Source organism: Euprymna scolopes, chromosome 13 (assembly GCF_053919585.1).
Source record: "Euprymna scolopes isolate OS-2025 chromosome 13, ASM5391958v1, whole genome shotgun sequence".
Lineage (NCBI taxonomy): Eukaryota > Metazoa > Mollusca > Cephalopoda > Sepiida > Sepiolidae > Euprymna > Euprymna scolopes.
Window position 1 is genome coordinate 107,625,563 of NC_136494.1, and position 18,302 is coordinate 107,643,864.

General features: G+C 29.7%; 1 protein-coding gene across 2 annotated transcripts in view; it reads left to right on the forward strand.

Moving 5' to 3' along the window:
• The window catches only part of LOC145292146 (integrin alpha-9-like), an 89,977-nt gene that overhangs the window by 35,384 nt on the left and 36,291 nt on the right, over nucleotides 1-18,302 (forward strand). For both annotated transcript variants that reach the window (XR_013869557.1, XM_080138275.1), the window contains exons 7-10: nucleotides 26-111; nucleotides 4,302-4,355; nucleotides 7,682-7,825; nucleotides 15,957-16,068. Coding sequence is in view for 1 of the 2 variants with exons in the window: in XM_080138275.1 (XP_079994401.1) it covers nucleotides 26-111; nucleotides 4,302-4,355; nucleotides 7,682-7,825; nucleotides 15,957-16,068 (396 nt within the window). In the remaining variant the exon portion in view is untranslated. The remainder of the gene's footprint in view (nucleotides 1-25; nucleotides 112-4,301; nucleotides 4,356-7,681; nucleotides 7,826-15,956; nucleotides 16,069-18,302) is intronic.

Sequence of the window (18,302 nt, forward strand, 5' to 3'; positions counted from 1 at the left end):
TATTGTACTCATATTTTATTTTTAGGTTACTCAATATATTCCGGAAAATTTAGCGAGACCGATCAGAAATATGTCATTGTTGGATCGCCGAAATACAATGAATCTGGTCGAGTAAGAAATATTTTTTTAACTTTCCCGAATATAACACCAAATTAAAAAACACAACTGAAACAAGAGAATGAGAGAATAAGTTGTGTTTTGATTCGTGTTGGCATGATTAATCTGGAATTAGAAAACTAACGTCTTTTTAAGGTAGCAGAATCGGGAAAAAAACTTGTGCAGATTTCACGATTCCAAAAACGATTCTTTTAAATGTTGCTTTTGTTTGTTTTTGTTTTTTAAACAGAGTTTTCCATTGCTGGTAATATTGGTAAAGTAATAAATATTTATTGATTTTAAACGAACAGTAAAAACACACACACACACACACACACACACACACACACACACACACACACACACACACACACACACATATATATATATGATGAAATAATGGAAATAGTATTCCGACAAAATAGAGAAATAAAAAGGAACAAACCGTATTATGTGTTCATCAACGTTTCGTCTTTATTTCAAGACTTCCTCTATTTTGTCGGAATACTATTTCCCTTATTTTCATCATATATATATATATATATATGAACACATAATACGTTTTTTTTAATTTTATTTTTTTACACGGTGGTCACCACTTATCAAGGCCCGGAAGCCACTCAGGGATAAGGGTTATTGCAAATAAAGTATGTTAGTGTGGAGATTTAATGAAGTGTTTACTTAAGGGGGGCGGTTCATTAGGAATTTGTTAATGTTGGACTTGAAGACATCCAGGTTGTAGCCAGGTGGCAAGCAGGCAGACGGAACAGAGTTCCACAGGCGTGCAGTTCTAAAAAAGAAGCTTTGTTCATGGAATCTACGTTTTGATTTAGGCATAGATAAAGAGTGGGGAAATTTTTTTCACAGTGGATTCAGCTAGACGGGTGTTTTTCGTGAAAGATTGGCGAGGGGGGACCGGAGATTGGAGTTCAGACGAGCACCTGCCATGGAGCACATGCCACGGTTTGTTCTTTTGATTTCTCTCTCTCTCTCTCTCTCTCTCTCTATATATATATATATATAAATATTTCTCTCTCTATATATATATATATAAAATAATTGGAATTAATTTCTCTCTCTCTATATATATAAAAGAATTTGGAATTAATTTATTTAAATTAAAAAAATTGCGATAAATTTATTTTTTAACAAACAATGCAATAATTTAAGGTTTTTTCCCATAGATTTTACATGAATGGTTCATATCAACAAATGAACCGTAGTTAGCAAAAGAATATTTATAGATAACCTATAAATTTTGCTGGCTAGCACATGGATTTACAACTGTATGAAATTTCATCAGAGGCCACAATTAAAAAGATATTCCAAAATGAAGTCCAGGCTCAATGAAGGAAAGTAGAAACTTAGTGATATAATTTAGGGCCATGAAAAACATCCAATGCAAGGAATGAATTTAGTGTTCATATCTATATATGCATATGATATAGTCCAAATAGAAGTTGTAGTAGGATAAACTCTAATGCAAAAGGTAAAATAAAAAAAAAACTTATTGTAAGAATAAAATTCACTGAAAAACTAACTAGAAAATCAATTATAAAAATAATATATTTAAAATCATTTATAAAAAATAATATATTAAAAATAATATATAAATAATATATTAAAATAATATATTAATAAATATATTAAAAATAATATATTACAAATAATATATAAAAAATAATATATAAAAATAATATATTAATAATAATAAATTAAAAATAATATATTGAAATAATATATTAAAATAATATGTTAAAAATAATATATTAAAAATAATATATAAATAATACATTTAAAATAATAGATTAAAATAATATATTAAATCATATATTAAAAATAATATATTAAAAATAATATATTGAAAATAATATGTTAAAATAATATATTAAAAATAATATATTAAATAATATAATTAAAAGAATATGATTAAAAGTATATATTAATATAATATATTAAATAATATATTAAAAATAATATATTAAAGATAATATGTTAAATAATATATTAAAAGTAATATATAAAAAATATACTAAAAATAATATATTAAAAAAATATATTAAATAATATATTCAATAATATAATTGAAGCAATATATTAAAAATCATTTATTTAAAATAATATATTAAAAATAATATATTAAATAATATATTAAAAATAATATATTAAAAAAATATAATAAATAATATATTTAATAATATAATTAAAGGAATATATTAAAAATCATTTATTAAAAATAATATATTAAATAATATATTAAAAATAATATATTAAAAAAATATATCAAAATATATTATAAACAGCAATGTTTTACTTTTAGATTACTCAGTGTATTCAGGGAAATACTAAGGATGAATGGGATGAGAATTGATGAGTGGAGAAGGATGAGGATAGGAGAACTAAACACAAAGGCATCATAAAATTAATCCTGTGATTTCCATCTCATGTACACGGCAGTACATTAATGTATATACTATTTTAATTGGGATTCATTATTGAGATGAGTATTATTTATATTAATTTAATTATTGCAAACTATTATTCTCATCTTTCATAATGTTTCGACCAACTAGTCTTCTGGCCTTCGTCAGGTTGTAACCACGACGGATAGAAACTTCGAATCTCATTAACCACAGCCATCTGTAGTTGTTGTCGTCTCACCACGTTTTTTGGCCAAGTAAGCCTCTGGCCGGCTTTGGGTAGGATTGAAACCGCTATATTCAGACAATTCTCATTTGGAACCGTAGAGATTCAATGTCTCTATCCACTGCACCACGGAAACAACAACTACCCAGAATTCCCAAATGGTCACCCATATGGTACTAGTCAGGCTTAATGTTGCGTTACTTCAGTGATCTAAGAACAGTTGTGTCATCGTGATTATCTGTTATATATATATATATATATATATATTTATATATATATATATTTATATATATAAATTAAAAAATATATATTTATATATATATATGAATTAAAATTTATATATATTTCTATACATATAAATAAAAATTTATATATATTTATATATATATATATATAAATTAAAATTTATATATATTTATATATATATAAATTAAATTATATATATATAATTATATATATAAATTTAAAAAATATATATATTTATATATATATAAATTAAAATATATATATATATTTATATATAAATTAAAATATATATATATTTATATATATAAATTAATATATATATATATTTATATATATAAATTAAAATATATATTTATATATATATAGATTAAAATTTATATATATTTATATATATATATAAATTGAAAAATATATATATTTATATATATATAACTTAAGATTTATATATATTTATATATATATATTAAAATTTATATATATTTATATACATATAAATTAGAGTTTATATATATTTATATATATAGATATTAAAATGTATATATATTTATATATATATATATATAAATTAAAATATAAATATATGTTTATATATATATAAATTAAAAAAATATATATATTTATATATATATGAATTAAAGTATATATATATTTATTTATATATATAAATTAAATTATATACATATTTATATATATGAATAAAGATGTATATATATATATTTATATATATCTAAATTAAAATATATATTTATATATATATAAATTAAAATTTATATATACTTATATATATATCTAAATTAAAATATATATATATTTATAACCTCTTGTAATATTCATATTAGTGATGGGACGATTCCAATATTTTTACCGATTCTGATGCAATTATCAATACTGTACTGAATTCCCGATTCCGATACAATTACTGATTCCAATTCTTTATAGATTTCTAAATGTTTAACCATATAGGTGTTCTTTTTTCCCGATTCCTATAAAAACACATAATAAATGGGGAGATATTTTCCTTAACGAAAAAAAAAAAAATTCCTGAGAGATCATCTATCGATATATATTTATTAATTTATAATTATTATCAAAAAAGGAAGATTTTACTTTAAACATATTCAAATAAAAAATGACAAAAGAATCATTATGGCATTGGAAAATACGCACAATTTTTTTCTGATTCCAATACCGAATGTTTTGATTTTTTTTTTTCAATTCCGATTACAATTAATCATCTTAACTCGAAATCATATGTTAAGTAATTAATAAAATGTTTTCTTTTTTATATAATTTTTTATATTTATTTTGTGCAGGTTGACATATTCCGTTCCAAACAAGTCTCAGCATGGCAATTTATTGGCGAACAGGTAAGAATAGATTGAGATTTTAAACATTCATTTAACAAGATTTTGTAGTTTGATATGCATTGATTTGCAGATCAATGAGGCTCGCCCCCAAAAAGAAGTAATAAAAAAACCTGAAGTCGAGAGGGCAGCGCAGTCGAGTTCTTGGAATTGAACTCAGTAGGTTGGACAGTAGGAAGTAGTACTAATGCTGAGAATTATTGTTTTTTTTAATCACAAGCAATTCCGGAATGAAATATAAAGTCGAGTTTTTGGAATTGAACTGAGTAGGTTGGACAGTAGAAAGTAATACGAGCGGCACTGAAAACATTTTTTTTTTTAATCACAGATTTCACTGGGTTATCCTGTAAGTTATGTTTAATATTCAATTATATATTATATATAAAAAGCACTTTGTGTTTATGTGTGAGTCCGCTTCCTATGGCTAGGCCAATTTATTTTAAAATTTCAAACAAATGTTCTTTTATGTGTCTGGGAGTGTTCTAAAACAGAGTTTGTATTGGAATGCTTTCGATAAGTATGAAAAAATCGATAATCAAAAAAATCAGATTAAAGAAGGCACAGTTCGATTTTGATCAAAGATAACACCCTTATACAGCCCAACATTAAAAGTGCATTTGAGGAGTTTTATAACCGCAAAAGCATCTATATAAAAGTAGGTTTTTTGATAAGACAGGGGTGTGTTCGAAATGAATATTTATTTTTAAAGCACAACTGACCCATGATACTTGACTTCTGCATTTTAAACTTAATTCAAGCCATTATATAAAATAATTTTCTAAAATCAACAGCAGATTCTCTACAGTGCAATGTAGTCTACAATGTATTATGAAGTAAGTCTAATAATTAAAGTGAAAACGTTTAAATTCCTCACTCTCATATGTATTTGGTTTTATTTATACAAATATACTACATGTTTCGATCAAAGTTTCAATAAGCATCCATCTCATCAGGCGTTTTTTGTTTTTGCAAAGAAGTCACCACTTATTAAGGCACAGAGGCCTCTCGAGGATAAGCGTTAAAGAGTGTACAGTAGTTGATGGGACAATATAGTAATCGTTAGAAGTGTAAATTTGGTAAATTGAATTACTTAAGGGGAACGACTCATCAAGAACTTGTTTACATTGGACTTGAAGACAACCATATTGTAGTCAGCTGGAAAGCAGATAAACGGAAGAGAGTTCCACAGGTGTGCACTCCTAAGAAAGAAGCCTTGTTCATAGAATGTACATTTAGGTTTAGGCACAGATAAAGAGTGGGGGAAATTATTGATAGTGTTTTCAGCTAGACAAGTGTTTCTCATGAATGTTTGGCAAGGGGGGACCATAGATTGGAGCTCAGACGAGCACTTGCCATGAAAATAATGATAAAGCAGAGAGAGGCTCGCAATGTCTCTTCTGTGAGAAAGAGGTTGCACAGAAGAGAAAAGGACATCCCCTACTAGAATACAAAGTCTATTCTGAACTCTGTCAAGGCAGGACAAGTCCTTTCTAGAAACTCCTGCCCAGATGTGGCAACAATACTCCATCCTTGGACATACCTGGCTCTTATATAGATGGAGAATTGCATCAGTCTGCTCTTGCACTTTTCTCTCCTGTTTAATTATATTTTGGAAACATATTCCTACCACCTCCACTCTTATGGCAGCTCCGTTCAGGATCGATAGAAGGATCCCACCATTTTACCAGTGACCTTGGCAACGGATTTAATGCACGTGTTCCATTTTAGATCAGGAGTAAAGGTCAAGCCTAGAAGCTTGTCAAAACATGGAGCCCTTTCAAGACGAAAGCCATTCATTTCAATTGATGCCTGATGCGGATCAGAACATTGATGATGTAAAAATAGAAGCTTGGTTTTAAATGCATTAAAAGTAACCAGACCCTTTTTACCACATTTATCACATGAGGAACTTGGTCGTTTATGGCTTTTGATGTGTTGCCATAGATGGTAATGTCGTCAGAATAAATGTCTATGCATGATCTATTTGGAAGATCACTGATGTAGATGAGGAAGAGAATTGGGCCCAGGATGGACCCCTGAGGGACTCCAGCATTTATACTGTGAGCTTCTGATTTTTGCCCATCAACTACTACTCTTATAAACCTATCAGAGAGAAATGATTTAATAATTGAGAAGACATTTCCAGCTATACCATAGCTGGAGATCTTGTGAAGTAGACCTTTATGCCATACCCTATTAAACGCCTTAGATATGTCTAGAGCAATTGCCCTACAAAGGAAGCCTCTGTTGAAAGATTTGCTAATCCTATGAGATATAACTATAAGCACATCTGCTGTAGATTTAGCAGAACGAAACCATATTGTGTGTCACTAAGAAGGTTATTTTTGCTGAGATGGTTAATTACTTCTCTATTAAACACAGATTCCAGTTACTTACTCATGATGCACAGGAGACTTATTGGTCTGTACTGGGAAGGAACTCTCAAATACAGGGTATAATTCTTACCTGAATTCTTAAATACAGGACACACTGATAAGATTTTCCAGGGTGTTGGGAAGCAATTCTCCTTATGACAATGCTTAAACAGCTTTATATGTATGAGAGCTAGTTCTGGTTGAAGCTTTTTCAGCATTATAATTAGAATGTTGTCAGGGCCAGTTGCTTTACTGGAATCAAGGTTTTTAATTAGCTTAGCAACATCACACATATATATTTGTATGTTTTATAGCATGTTTTCTAATACAGGAAGAAATACTGGGTGGGGGTCGGCGGCCTTGTCGCATGTGATAGAATTAGCTTCAAAGTTCTTGGCAACGAGTTTGGCTTTGTCTGATGCTGATGAGATTACCTCCTTGATTGATTATAAAACATGTCCATTTTTAGGCATTCATCTAGCAAACGTTAATGCTTAAAAAGTGGGAAAGTTTTCTTTTAAGCAATGTTTTAATAGATTTGTAAGAATGAGAACAGCTTTTTAATCAATCTGATTCGAATGATGCAAGGGCAATATTTCGGACACATGGATGTTGCTGAAAATATTTTCAATGTCAGGGAGAAATTCAGGAGATGAAAGCCCTTGATCGCAAAGGGTGGAATTTGATGCAAAAAGTTGGCTTTGTTGAATGCTGGCGGAATCACCCTAGGTTCATTAATGATGGTTAGGTTGGAGATTACACATATGTTTGTTATTCAACAAAACTCGTAGGTTTCAAGCCTCTGTTAAATTACATAACGGATTGGACACATTTTGACATTTCCTCGCTGACCGGTCAAAATCTCTTTGCACGTCATATCCAGATATCGTGTCAGAGGTTGCGCCTCTTAGGCGTTTCGAGTGAAATCTAATGTTTTGTTTTGTTTATGTTTAGATCGGATCTTATTTTGGTGCAACCCTTTGTGCAGCCGACATTGATGGGAATGGGAAGGACGACTTATTTGTTGCTGCCCCAGCCTATACAACAAAGGCAGTCAGTGAAGGCCGAGTCCTTCTCTTCTTAAGTGAATCCACAGTGGTAAGTTTATTTTTTATATGTCTTTGGATATCGCTTATTTTAATCCATTTTAACTTTAAATGTATCGCATGTGCGTGGAATAAGTGAGAAAAGCGAATTAACTAAGTATTTCATCATATTTTATCTATATTTCATCTATTTTATGTTTGTATATTATGTATAGTTCGTATTATGTATAGTTCATATTATGTACAGTTCATATTATGTATAGTTCATATTATGTATAGTTCATATTATGTATAGTTCATATTATGTACAGTTCATATTATGTACAGTTCATATTATGTACAGTTCATATTATGTATAGTTCATATTATGTATAGTTCATATTATGTACAGTTCATATTATGTATAGTTCATATTATGTATAGTTCATATTATGTACAGTTCATATTATGTACAGTTCATATTATGTACAGTTCATATTATGTATAGTTCATATTATGTATAGTTCATATTATGTATAGTTCATATTATGTATAGTTCATATTATGTACAGTTCATATTATGTATAGTTCATATTATGTATAGTTCATATTATGTACAGTTCATATTATGTACAGTTCATATTATGTACAGTTCATATTATGTATAGTTCATATTATGTATAGTTCATATTATGTACAGTTCATATTATGTACAGTTCATATTATGTACAGTTCATATTATGTATAGTTCATATTATGTATAGTTCATATTATGTATAGTTCATATTATGTATAGTTCATATTATGTACAGTTCATATTATGTACAGTTCATATTATGTATAGTTCATATTATGTATAGTTCATATTATGTACAGTTCATATTATGTATAGTTCATATTATGTATAGTTCATATTATGTACAGTTCATATTATGTACAGTTCATATTATGTACAGTTCATATTATGTATAGTTCATATTATGTATAGTTCATATTATGTATAGTTCATATTATGTATAGTTCATATTATGTACAGTTCATATTATGTACAGTTCATATTATGTATAGTTCATATTATGTATAGTTCATATTATGTACAGTTCATATTATGTATAGTTCATATTATGTATAGTTCATATTATGTACAGTTCATATTATGTACAGTTCATATTATGTACAGTTCATATTATGTATAGTTCATATTATGTATAGTTCATATTATGTATAGTTCATATTATGTATAGTTCATATTATGTACAGTTCATATTATGTATAGTTCATATTATGTACAGTTCATATTATGTACAGTTCATATTATGTACAGTTCATATTATGTACAGTTCATATTATGTATAGTTCATATTATGTACAGTTCATATTATGTACAGTTCATATTATGTATAGTTCATATTATGTACAGTTCATATTATGTATAGTTCATATTATGTATAGTTCATATTATGTACAGTTCATATTATGTATAGTTCATATTATGTATAGTTCATATTATGTATAGTTCATATTATGTACAGTTCATATTATGTATAGTTCATCTATATTATGAAAGGATTTCATCAGAAATGAGAGAAATCATTTTATGTTATGTTTCTCTATTTTTGAGATGAAGATTAATAATTCATTGTTGGCAACCGTCCATCTCCGACGATGATAGTGTAGCAGTGGGGCTATATAGCCTGGGCAGATGGATACAGGAGGATAGCATTTGCCCATGTAGCAGTTCCCCCATCTCCATGAAACCAGGGGATCCAAGGAAAAGACAGAGTTGATACAGCTTAGCTGTAACTGCACTGCAGGAGTTGCCAGTTATAACAATATAAAGCCAGGCCTCCTTAGGGACTCCATCTCTGGATTTTTTTATGTTAGGGTTTGCTCCCTTAGCCTTTCCCCTGATGAGGTAATCCTGCAAAGCAACGGAGGTTTTTGGATCAGAGTTGCCTTCTCCTAGTTGAGCAACCAACCAAAGTTGACGAGCGCTACATGCCCGAAATGATTAGTTTTAAGGCGCCAGTGAACTACCTTTGCCCCTTCTCACAGTTAATATAAACAGTTTCGCTGGGATTAGTAGCTAAACCATATGAGAAAGCCAGGAGCTGGACTTGGTTGTCAAAGGCTATTTGAGACGCACACTATGAGAGCATTTTTTAGGGAGAGAGAGCTTATCTTCACTATCACCCTCGGTTGTGACAATCTTTGAAGCCAATAATTCGTATTATTTAGATTATTTGGACTACTGTCCTCATCTTGAGTTTCATTCGCACAATCTTTTGGTAACCACAATCTTTCGATGTAACCTCTGACCTGCTTGTATCATGTTGAATTCGAAAATCTTTCCGTTGAACATGGGAACCCATACAAAATTTCGAACAGAACCCTTTAATTCATGGGTTAACATGGTCTCATCTCATCTGCCATGGCCGGAATATAAGTCTTAACTAATTCACAATTGTATTCTTAGCATCGCATGCACTGAGGATTGAACCTTCAATCTCCAGAAAGAGTGTCACTAAAAATTGAAGTTTTACCAACTACTTTATCCGTTATGCCACAGATCCAGTGCAGATGATACTAAGAATACAATTGCGAATATCTTTTACATCAGCATTGCTAACGTCTCGAAAGCGTGCTATCCCTGTGGATTAAATAAAGTGATCTGCTTGAGATTTGTGGCAGATTCCAGAGTTTGACATAAAGAGTTCCAAATTCAACAGCACCTGAAGAAGGTCAGAGTTTACATCGGTCGAAACGTTGTGTGAATAACATTGAAGATTAGAACAGTTAAATAGCACAAAATGACAATGATAATATTAATATATATTAACGTTACATCGTATTACATATAGAAGCGTAAATCTATGGGTGCTTTGAAAGTACCTAATGCTCAATTATTAAATAACGACAATATTTGGTAAACTTTATTTGCTTTCAACTATAACAATGATGTTTAAAATGAAGTCTTTTGATAGATTTTCGTGTATGCTGAAAATGAATATCGCATGTGTCAAAAAAAGTGTGTATAAAAATGATCGGTACTTATAACATAAGGAATTACGTTGCTTAATACCCGGAAAACTACGTTTTTGTGGCAGATTTAAATGCCATATTCATTTTCAGCATACCCAAAAACCCATATATAGGTACGGGTAAAAATGGTGGACTAAAGATAGGAGGACATAGTTTTGAAAGCCGATTTATCATAATTTTTTTGTAGGTTTCCGACTTTTTGATTGTATTTGAAAGATTAAAGACTAAAGTTAATTTACAAAAGGAAAAAAAAACTATTTCTACACATAAAAAAAAAGTTATGAAAAATGTTTTCACGGCGAACTAATTAATTCAGCTAAATTTTGAAGTTAAATAAATTCATTTTAAAAATCCTTTGAAAGATAAATATTTGTTTTCTGTGTCTATTTCAAAGATAATTAGTAAAGTAAAGTCCTAAGATATTGAATTAAGTTTTTTAAAAATAATACCTTTTTCGTACAAAAAATAACTTAATTAGCTCCCAAAAGCGAGAGATTCTCACTTCGTTCAACTGAAAGAAAACAAAGTCCTCGTCACATAGATTATACGTAAGCCAAAAATTTTGGACATTCAAAAGGCTGTCTGAAAATGACGTCAGGTAGTTAAGGGAGGTAGGGATGCTGTTTTTTTTTAATTTTTTTCTCCCAGGTGTGCATCCGTACATTCCTATCGTGAACGTTTATCTAATTTTTACCACTTTTTTTATTTAATTATTTTTCTACGTTCCTGCTTTTAAATTAAAAAAAGTTTTATTTTTCCAGATTATATAAAAATTCTGTTACACCGAAAGTTTCACATTCATGCAAGCAAGGAAAATATTAGAATCGTACATATAAAATTTATGCAAAACCTGTAATTAAAAAAAAAAAAAAAAAAAAACAAAAGTAAAAATATGTTTTGCACTTATAATTTTTTGTGTGAAAATATTAAATAAACAATACTTTATTCAAGGATAATATTGATAGTTCGAGAAATTAATTTTTCTTTGAGTTGGATCGAATTCATTAATACGGACTTTAGGGGCTTTTTTTGTAATGCTTTCGTAAAAATTAATTTTTTTTTTTCAAATTTACAATTTCAAATTTACAACTTACAATTTCAAATTTACAATTTCAAATTTACAACTTACAATTTACGATGCTATATTTTCATATAAAAAAAGCAAAAATAAATACATGCATTTTTTTTTTACTACTGAAAACCATAATTTTATTAAAGGTATTTTTTGTTTAAACAAAATAATACATTTCTACTAAGATGTAAGTAAAAATATTGTGTTCATTATATTTCCTGATCATTATTTGATAAATACTGGAAATTTCATTAAAAATTGTTTAATTTCCTGCTTTTTGGTGATTTTTTAAGTAAAGGGAGGGGTCAACATGTTTATACAATTTTGAGCATCGGCATTCATATTGCACGTACGGCTATAAAAGTCGTCATTTTAAAGGTAGGTTTTTAGCTGGAAAGGAAATAAATATTTATCAAATATTTATTTATTTATTGTTTTACAGAAGATTAGAGCATATCAAACATGATAAGATCTTTTTTTTTTTTGTTTAGGTTATTAAATTAGTAGAAAAATAAACGACCGGGTTGACAGATTAGATAGTTACGAATCCAATCCTTTGAGGGGGGGCGATTAGATCATTGGGTTCTATTAAAAAAAATAATCTAAATATTGCAAGTTTAAAAGCTACAAGTTAAATAAGTAAAACTATTAGGCTGGGTGAAAAATAGAATTAAAACAAATAACTCTACCCGAAACCTAGTTAAAGGGAGGCTACAGAGAATGTCAAACTAAATCTTATTTAATTAAATTGTCTCCCTTGGACCCTAGAAATTCTGACTTAAATATTTATTTTTTTCTTAAACGTCTTTTTCTTTCTGGTTATCAGTAGGAAAATAACACGAAAAAAAAACCTAAAAAGAACTAAAAACAAAACAAAAACAAAACGGATAATCATATAATCTAAAAAACAAAACAAAAAACAAAATAAATAAATAAATAAAAACGAAAAAAAAAACAGAAAGTTTAAAGATTAAAATTAATAATTAAATAAATAAATAACAGAAATAGAAACAAGTGAAAACAAGAAAAGTCACTAAAAAATCATTGTCCATTCCAGAAAACTTATCATGAAAAGAAAGAATTATTTGATCTACCTCAACAGAAGCAGATATAAATAAATTTAATCTTGTTTATTTTTTTTTTTAATAAGATTCCTCCTTCAATGTACACGTCACTCAAATTTTGAAGATGATTGATTCACAGAAGTTTACGGGAGGTGGTTTACATCACATTATCTATCTATCTATCTATCTATCTATCTATCTATATATATATATATATATATATATATATATATATATATATATATATATATATATATATATATAGGTTAAAATTGGTTAAAAAGGGAAAATTATTCCCAACTCGCATTTAGGTAAAAATGCACTTTCGTAAATAATTGATTTCATTCAAAACATATCGCTAAAACCAAACCAAAACAACATCTAAGTAAATCGCGATATATCCAGACAGTTGGCGAGATGTCCAGGGGTAAGGGTTAAGGCTCATTACCATTGGGTCCCGATTTCGAATCTCGCTAGATACAGCCACTCTGATGAGTCGTAGACGAAGAAACACGTGTCAGTGGATAATTACATTTTAAAAGTAATATATATATATATATACCGCTCCTCATGTGGGGGTACCAAATTGGTTAAAAAGGGAAAATTATTTCCAACTCGCATTTAGGTAAAAATGCAATTTTGTAAATAATTGAATTCATTCAAAACATATCGCTAAAACCAAAACAAAACAACATCTATATATATATATATATATATATATATATATATATATATATATATATATATATATATATATATATTGTAAAACTCCTTTAATTTGAACTTCCTCTAAAGTTGGACTTCCTCTTATTTGGACTTCCTCTCATTTGAACTTCTTGTAAACCTGGACTTTCTCTAAACTTGAACTGCCTCGTCATTGAAATTGTATTAGCATATTTGATGCGAAGTTGCAGCAAAATTGTTTACATGGTTTAGTCAGATATTGTGCAGAAATGTTAATATTGGTACTATGTAATTAATGTAGATTAGCTATTGATAATTACTTTACACTAACTGTAAATCTTTTTTTTTCAGATTGCTATATTTAAAATTGTGTAAAACAATCCATCACAATGACTTGCAACTCTGAAATCAGAGAATACATCTGGTCTAGAAAAATTCTTGAAACCAAACGATTACCGACCAATCACACTGTTCTTAAATCACTTAACGCAAATGATGTTGAAACGTGGGTGCAACAAGATGAGGAAACTATTGATCAATATCCTGAAGGCAGTAATGGTGATGAAAATAGCGACAGCTTCCGTTTTCTTGACCTAATGTAAATAATCAAGAAGACTCTGATGAAGTAATATCATGGGATGATGCGTCTATGGAGACAGTTATAAAATTTCTAGAAAAAAGTCCTTACTTTAGTGACAACTATGTTTTGCAAGCAATGTCACTCCGAAGAGAAATAATCATAAAGAAGCTACATAACCAAAAAATTGTAGATTTTCGTGATCGCTTACGGAATACAATGGCAGCGCCTGAGAGCTCAATCGATGAAAATAGAAACTGCAATGAGACTCATTCAAGGAATAAATTAAAAAAACTGTATTTTACATAAATGTATCATTTCTGTAGATGATAACTTAGGTAATAAATACCTAACAAGTAAGAGTAGATTTAATTTATTTTCAATGTTTTTGTTCCTGGTAATAATATTTAACAATTCTTACTTGCAATATATCGTAAACTCAACTTAATATATATTTGAAGTACAATATAGCATTGAATTTCATTTACTATTTCTTAATTCTTAGAAAATTAAAGTTAACGGCAGCACATTTTTTTATCACGAAACTTGAACAGCATCCTCTAATTTGAACGAAGCAGATGTTCAAATTATAGGAGTTATACTGTATATATATATATATATATATATATATATATATATATATATATATAAGAAAAGTCTCTTACTCCGCCCAAATGGATCAGAGGAGATTGTTACTTGCATTCTGATGAACTTATGCATTTATGAGCTGAAAATTTCCTCTCTCTGTTGCAGATATTGACGGTGTGAAACTCTAAAAAACAATTCCTGTTATGGACTTGTGCCAGAAGGAGAGATACGTCATTGAATTTTTCCAATGAAAAAAAAAAATGAATCGATCAACACTCACCGGCACATATTGAACGTTTGTGAAGCCGATGCAGTTATATATATATATATATATATATATATATATATATATATATATATATATATATATACATATATATATATATATATATATATATATATATATATATATATAATTGTACAAAAGGTCAGAAAAAATTGGTACCGTCAGTTTCAAGCCTAACATAAGGGGGACCAGTTAATGCCGTTAACCATATTTTTTTATTAACGGCACAATGTTTTTCTGACCTTCTGTGCAGTTTTAAATAAATAAATATTAAGCTCTTATATTGAATTTTTTTTTTTAATCAAGCACTTTACTGGAATTCTTTCCCCCAAACAGTGAATATATATATATATATATATATATATTATATATATATATATAAACCATTCGTACATCGTTGTCGATGAAGACCACAAACATCACTGATAATGCTGTGACTTGATCGTGAAATTTTTGTAGCAAGAGTTGCATGATCTATAACCACATCTCTCCTGAGTCTACGCTATTTTATTTCAGCAAGTAGAAGTTCAGGACGACTGGAAATAATGCCAAGATAAGCGCCTTCTATTCCTAAATGGTCACCCATCTGATACTGGCCAAGCTCATTGATGCTTCACGGGTATATATATATATATATATATATATATATATATATATATATATATATATATATATATATATTCGAACGACACTGTTTCTCTTACGTATACATATATGGGTATATATAGATAGTTTATTATGGTTTGATGTAACTTCAACTTATAAGAGTAAATCCTCTGAAATTCCCAGACTCACTCCACATGCCAATTTCAATGATGTTTAACATTTTTTTTATATTTATGCTTTTTTTTTTCTCTTACTTTGATGACATCTCTCTTTATATCGTTACAGAATAGTGTCACGTTTCAAAAACCCATAATCTTAACTGGATCACTAGCGGCCAATGCTCGATTTGGCACATCGATTTCCAGTGTTGGTGATTTGGACAATGATTCTTTCAATGGTATCGATCTTTTAATATTCAATTCCACCTCTCTCTCCTCCCCTCTTACACTCTCTGTATAATTTAATTCACCTTCTCTTTCACGTAGATACACATACATATCATTAGTTCTCTATCCTTATGTGTGTGTGTGCATGAAGAATAATCTTCTGGCCCTGTCGGTGGGGCATTAGAATACGCCGACTGCCCCCTTGCAGAGGGTAAAAGTCCCTCAATGGGGGTCCTGGATATGACCTTAAACTATATCCAGTGGTGAGGCCCAAGCTTGTGGGCTTTGGGGAGTGTGGAGCCACTCTTTAATTACCATTGCTCCCAGGTCCACTCTGACCCAGAGTGGTAGTACCTGTTAGGGTCCCAACTATGGGTTAAATAGAAACTAACGTGAAAACAACAAATATATTCTATTAAAAAAATTTTTTCTTCAAAATATTTGGATTCGGCATTAAATAACCCAAAAAGGGTTGATATGCCGTAAAACAAAAACAACCAACCAATAATCTTCTAAACTAATAACAAATAAATTTTGGAATATATATGGCAGGCAACATAGTGAGTAAAATGGGCACATAATTATTTGCGTACATTTTAACATTTACGAGGTGCATATCTATAAATTAAAATATGCGTATATGTTTGTATAAATATATTTGTGCAGGATAAACTCCTAAACCAATAAACCGATCATTATGAATTTTAAAATTCAACTGCTACGTACGAATTAGGTAATATTTTCTGAATTACGCTTTTTTTTATTCAACTTCATCCCAAACAAGGCATATTGCTATTTGGATGTAAGGGGCTACTCATTAGGACCATGCCTAAGAAAAGGTTAAGCTGTTGATTTACGTTGCATTTGAACTTCTGCATATCAGTACAATTAGGGAAACAGGTAGCAAAAAGGGAATTCCAAAGTCTAGCTGTTCTAGGGAAGAAGCTATTAGAGTAGAAAGCTTTCTGGCATTTAGGGATTTCAACTGTGAAGGGGTGAGATTTTGCTGCTAAGCGGGTTTGTCAGAGATATGTATATCAAGGGGCACAAGTGCAACGAGTTCATCAGAGCACAATCCATTAAGATACTTGTAAAACAGGCACAGGGATGCAATATTGCAGCGATGGGACAGGGGTTGGAGCCTAGTGGACAAAGTGGGACCTATTAGAGACCATTTTTGGATTCTATCCAAAAGGGAGAGACTAGTGGTAGATGCATTAGCCCAGATGTGGCAACAATTCTCTATGCATAGGCGAATGGTGGCTTGTAGAGGTACAGAATACTCTCAGGTGTGAGTAGTTTTCTAGCACGATAGAGGGAGACCGCCTTCCTTGCAGCAGCCAAAGCCTTAAATTTGAAACATTTTCTATAACCAAATTCATGTCATAGATTTTTAGTAAAATTGGAATGAGGATTCTAAACATAAGGTTTTGTATTTGTATATTTTGATTTTAATCTTCCTACAAAGACATTAAAGTGGGGCAAAACTGTTTCATGCTGAGTATATACACAGACATGACAGAAAAGAATAGACACCCATAGAAACAGTTTATTTCAATAAACATAAAACTTATAGAAAAAAATCAAAAATAAATTGTTACAAATTTAATAACTAATACTTGATTGATATTCCCTTTGATATTTTTAATGCTAGAGCTCTTCTAGGCATGGCACTGATCAATTGACGAATATCATTTTGAGGAATTTCTTGCCATGTTTGACGCAATAATGCTAAAAGTTCAGGCTTACAAAATGGCTTCCTTTTCTTTTTTGCAAAGGTTCCGGTCGAATATGCCCCAAAGGTTTTCGATTGGGTTCGTATCCAGGGACTGATTTGGCTATGAAAGTTTATTAATCCCATTTTGGCTCAACCAATGTTGTGTCACCCTAGCAGAGTGACAAGAAGTTATGTCTTCCATAAATAGGGAGTTAACTGTGTTCATTTTGCCACTTCAGAATATTGGTAAGAGTCCTTCATGTAATATTGAAATTTAGTGGAATTAATGTTTCATTCGCACTCCACCAGGTCTGAGTGACCATCACTCCAAATTGCACCTTATACCAAAACCGAGAAACTCCCATGTTTCAGTGTTGGCTGCAGTCTTTTTAAGTCAAAGTCTTGTTGAGGCAGCTTCCATACCCATATCCTTCCACTGTCGGGAAATAATGCAAATTGTGATTCATCAGAGAAAATGGCATTGGTCCAAAAGTTCATAGGTCTCTCCACCATCTCACGAGCCCAATC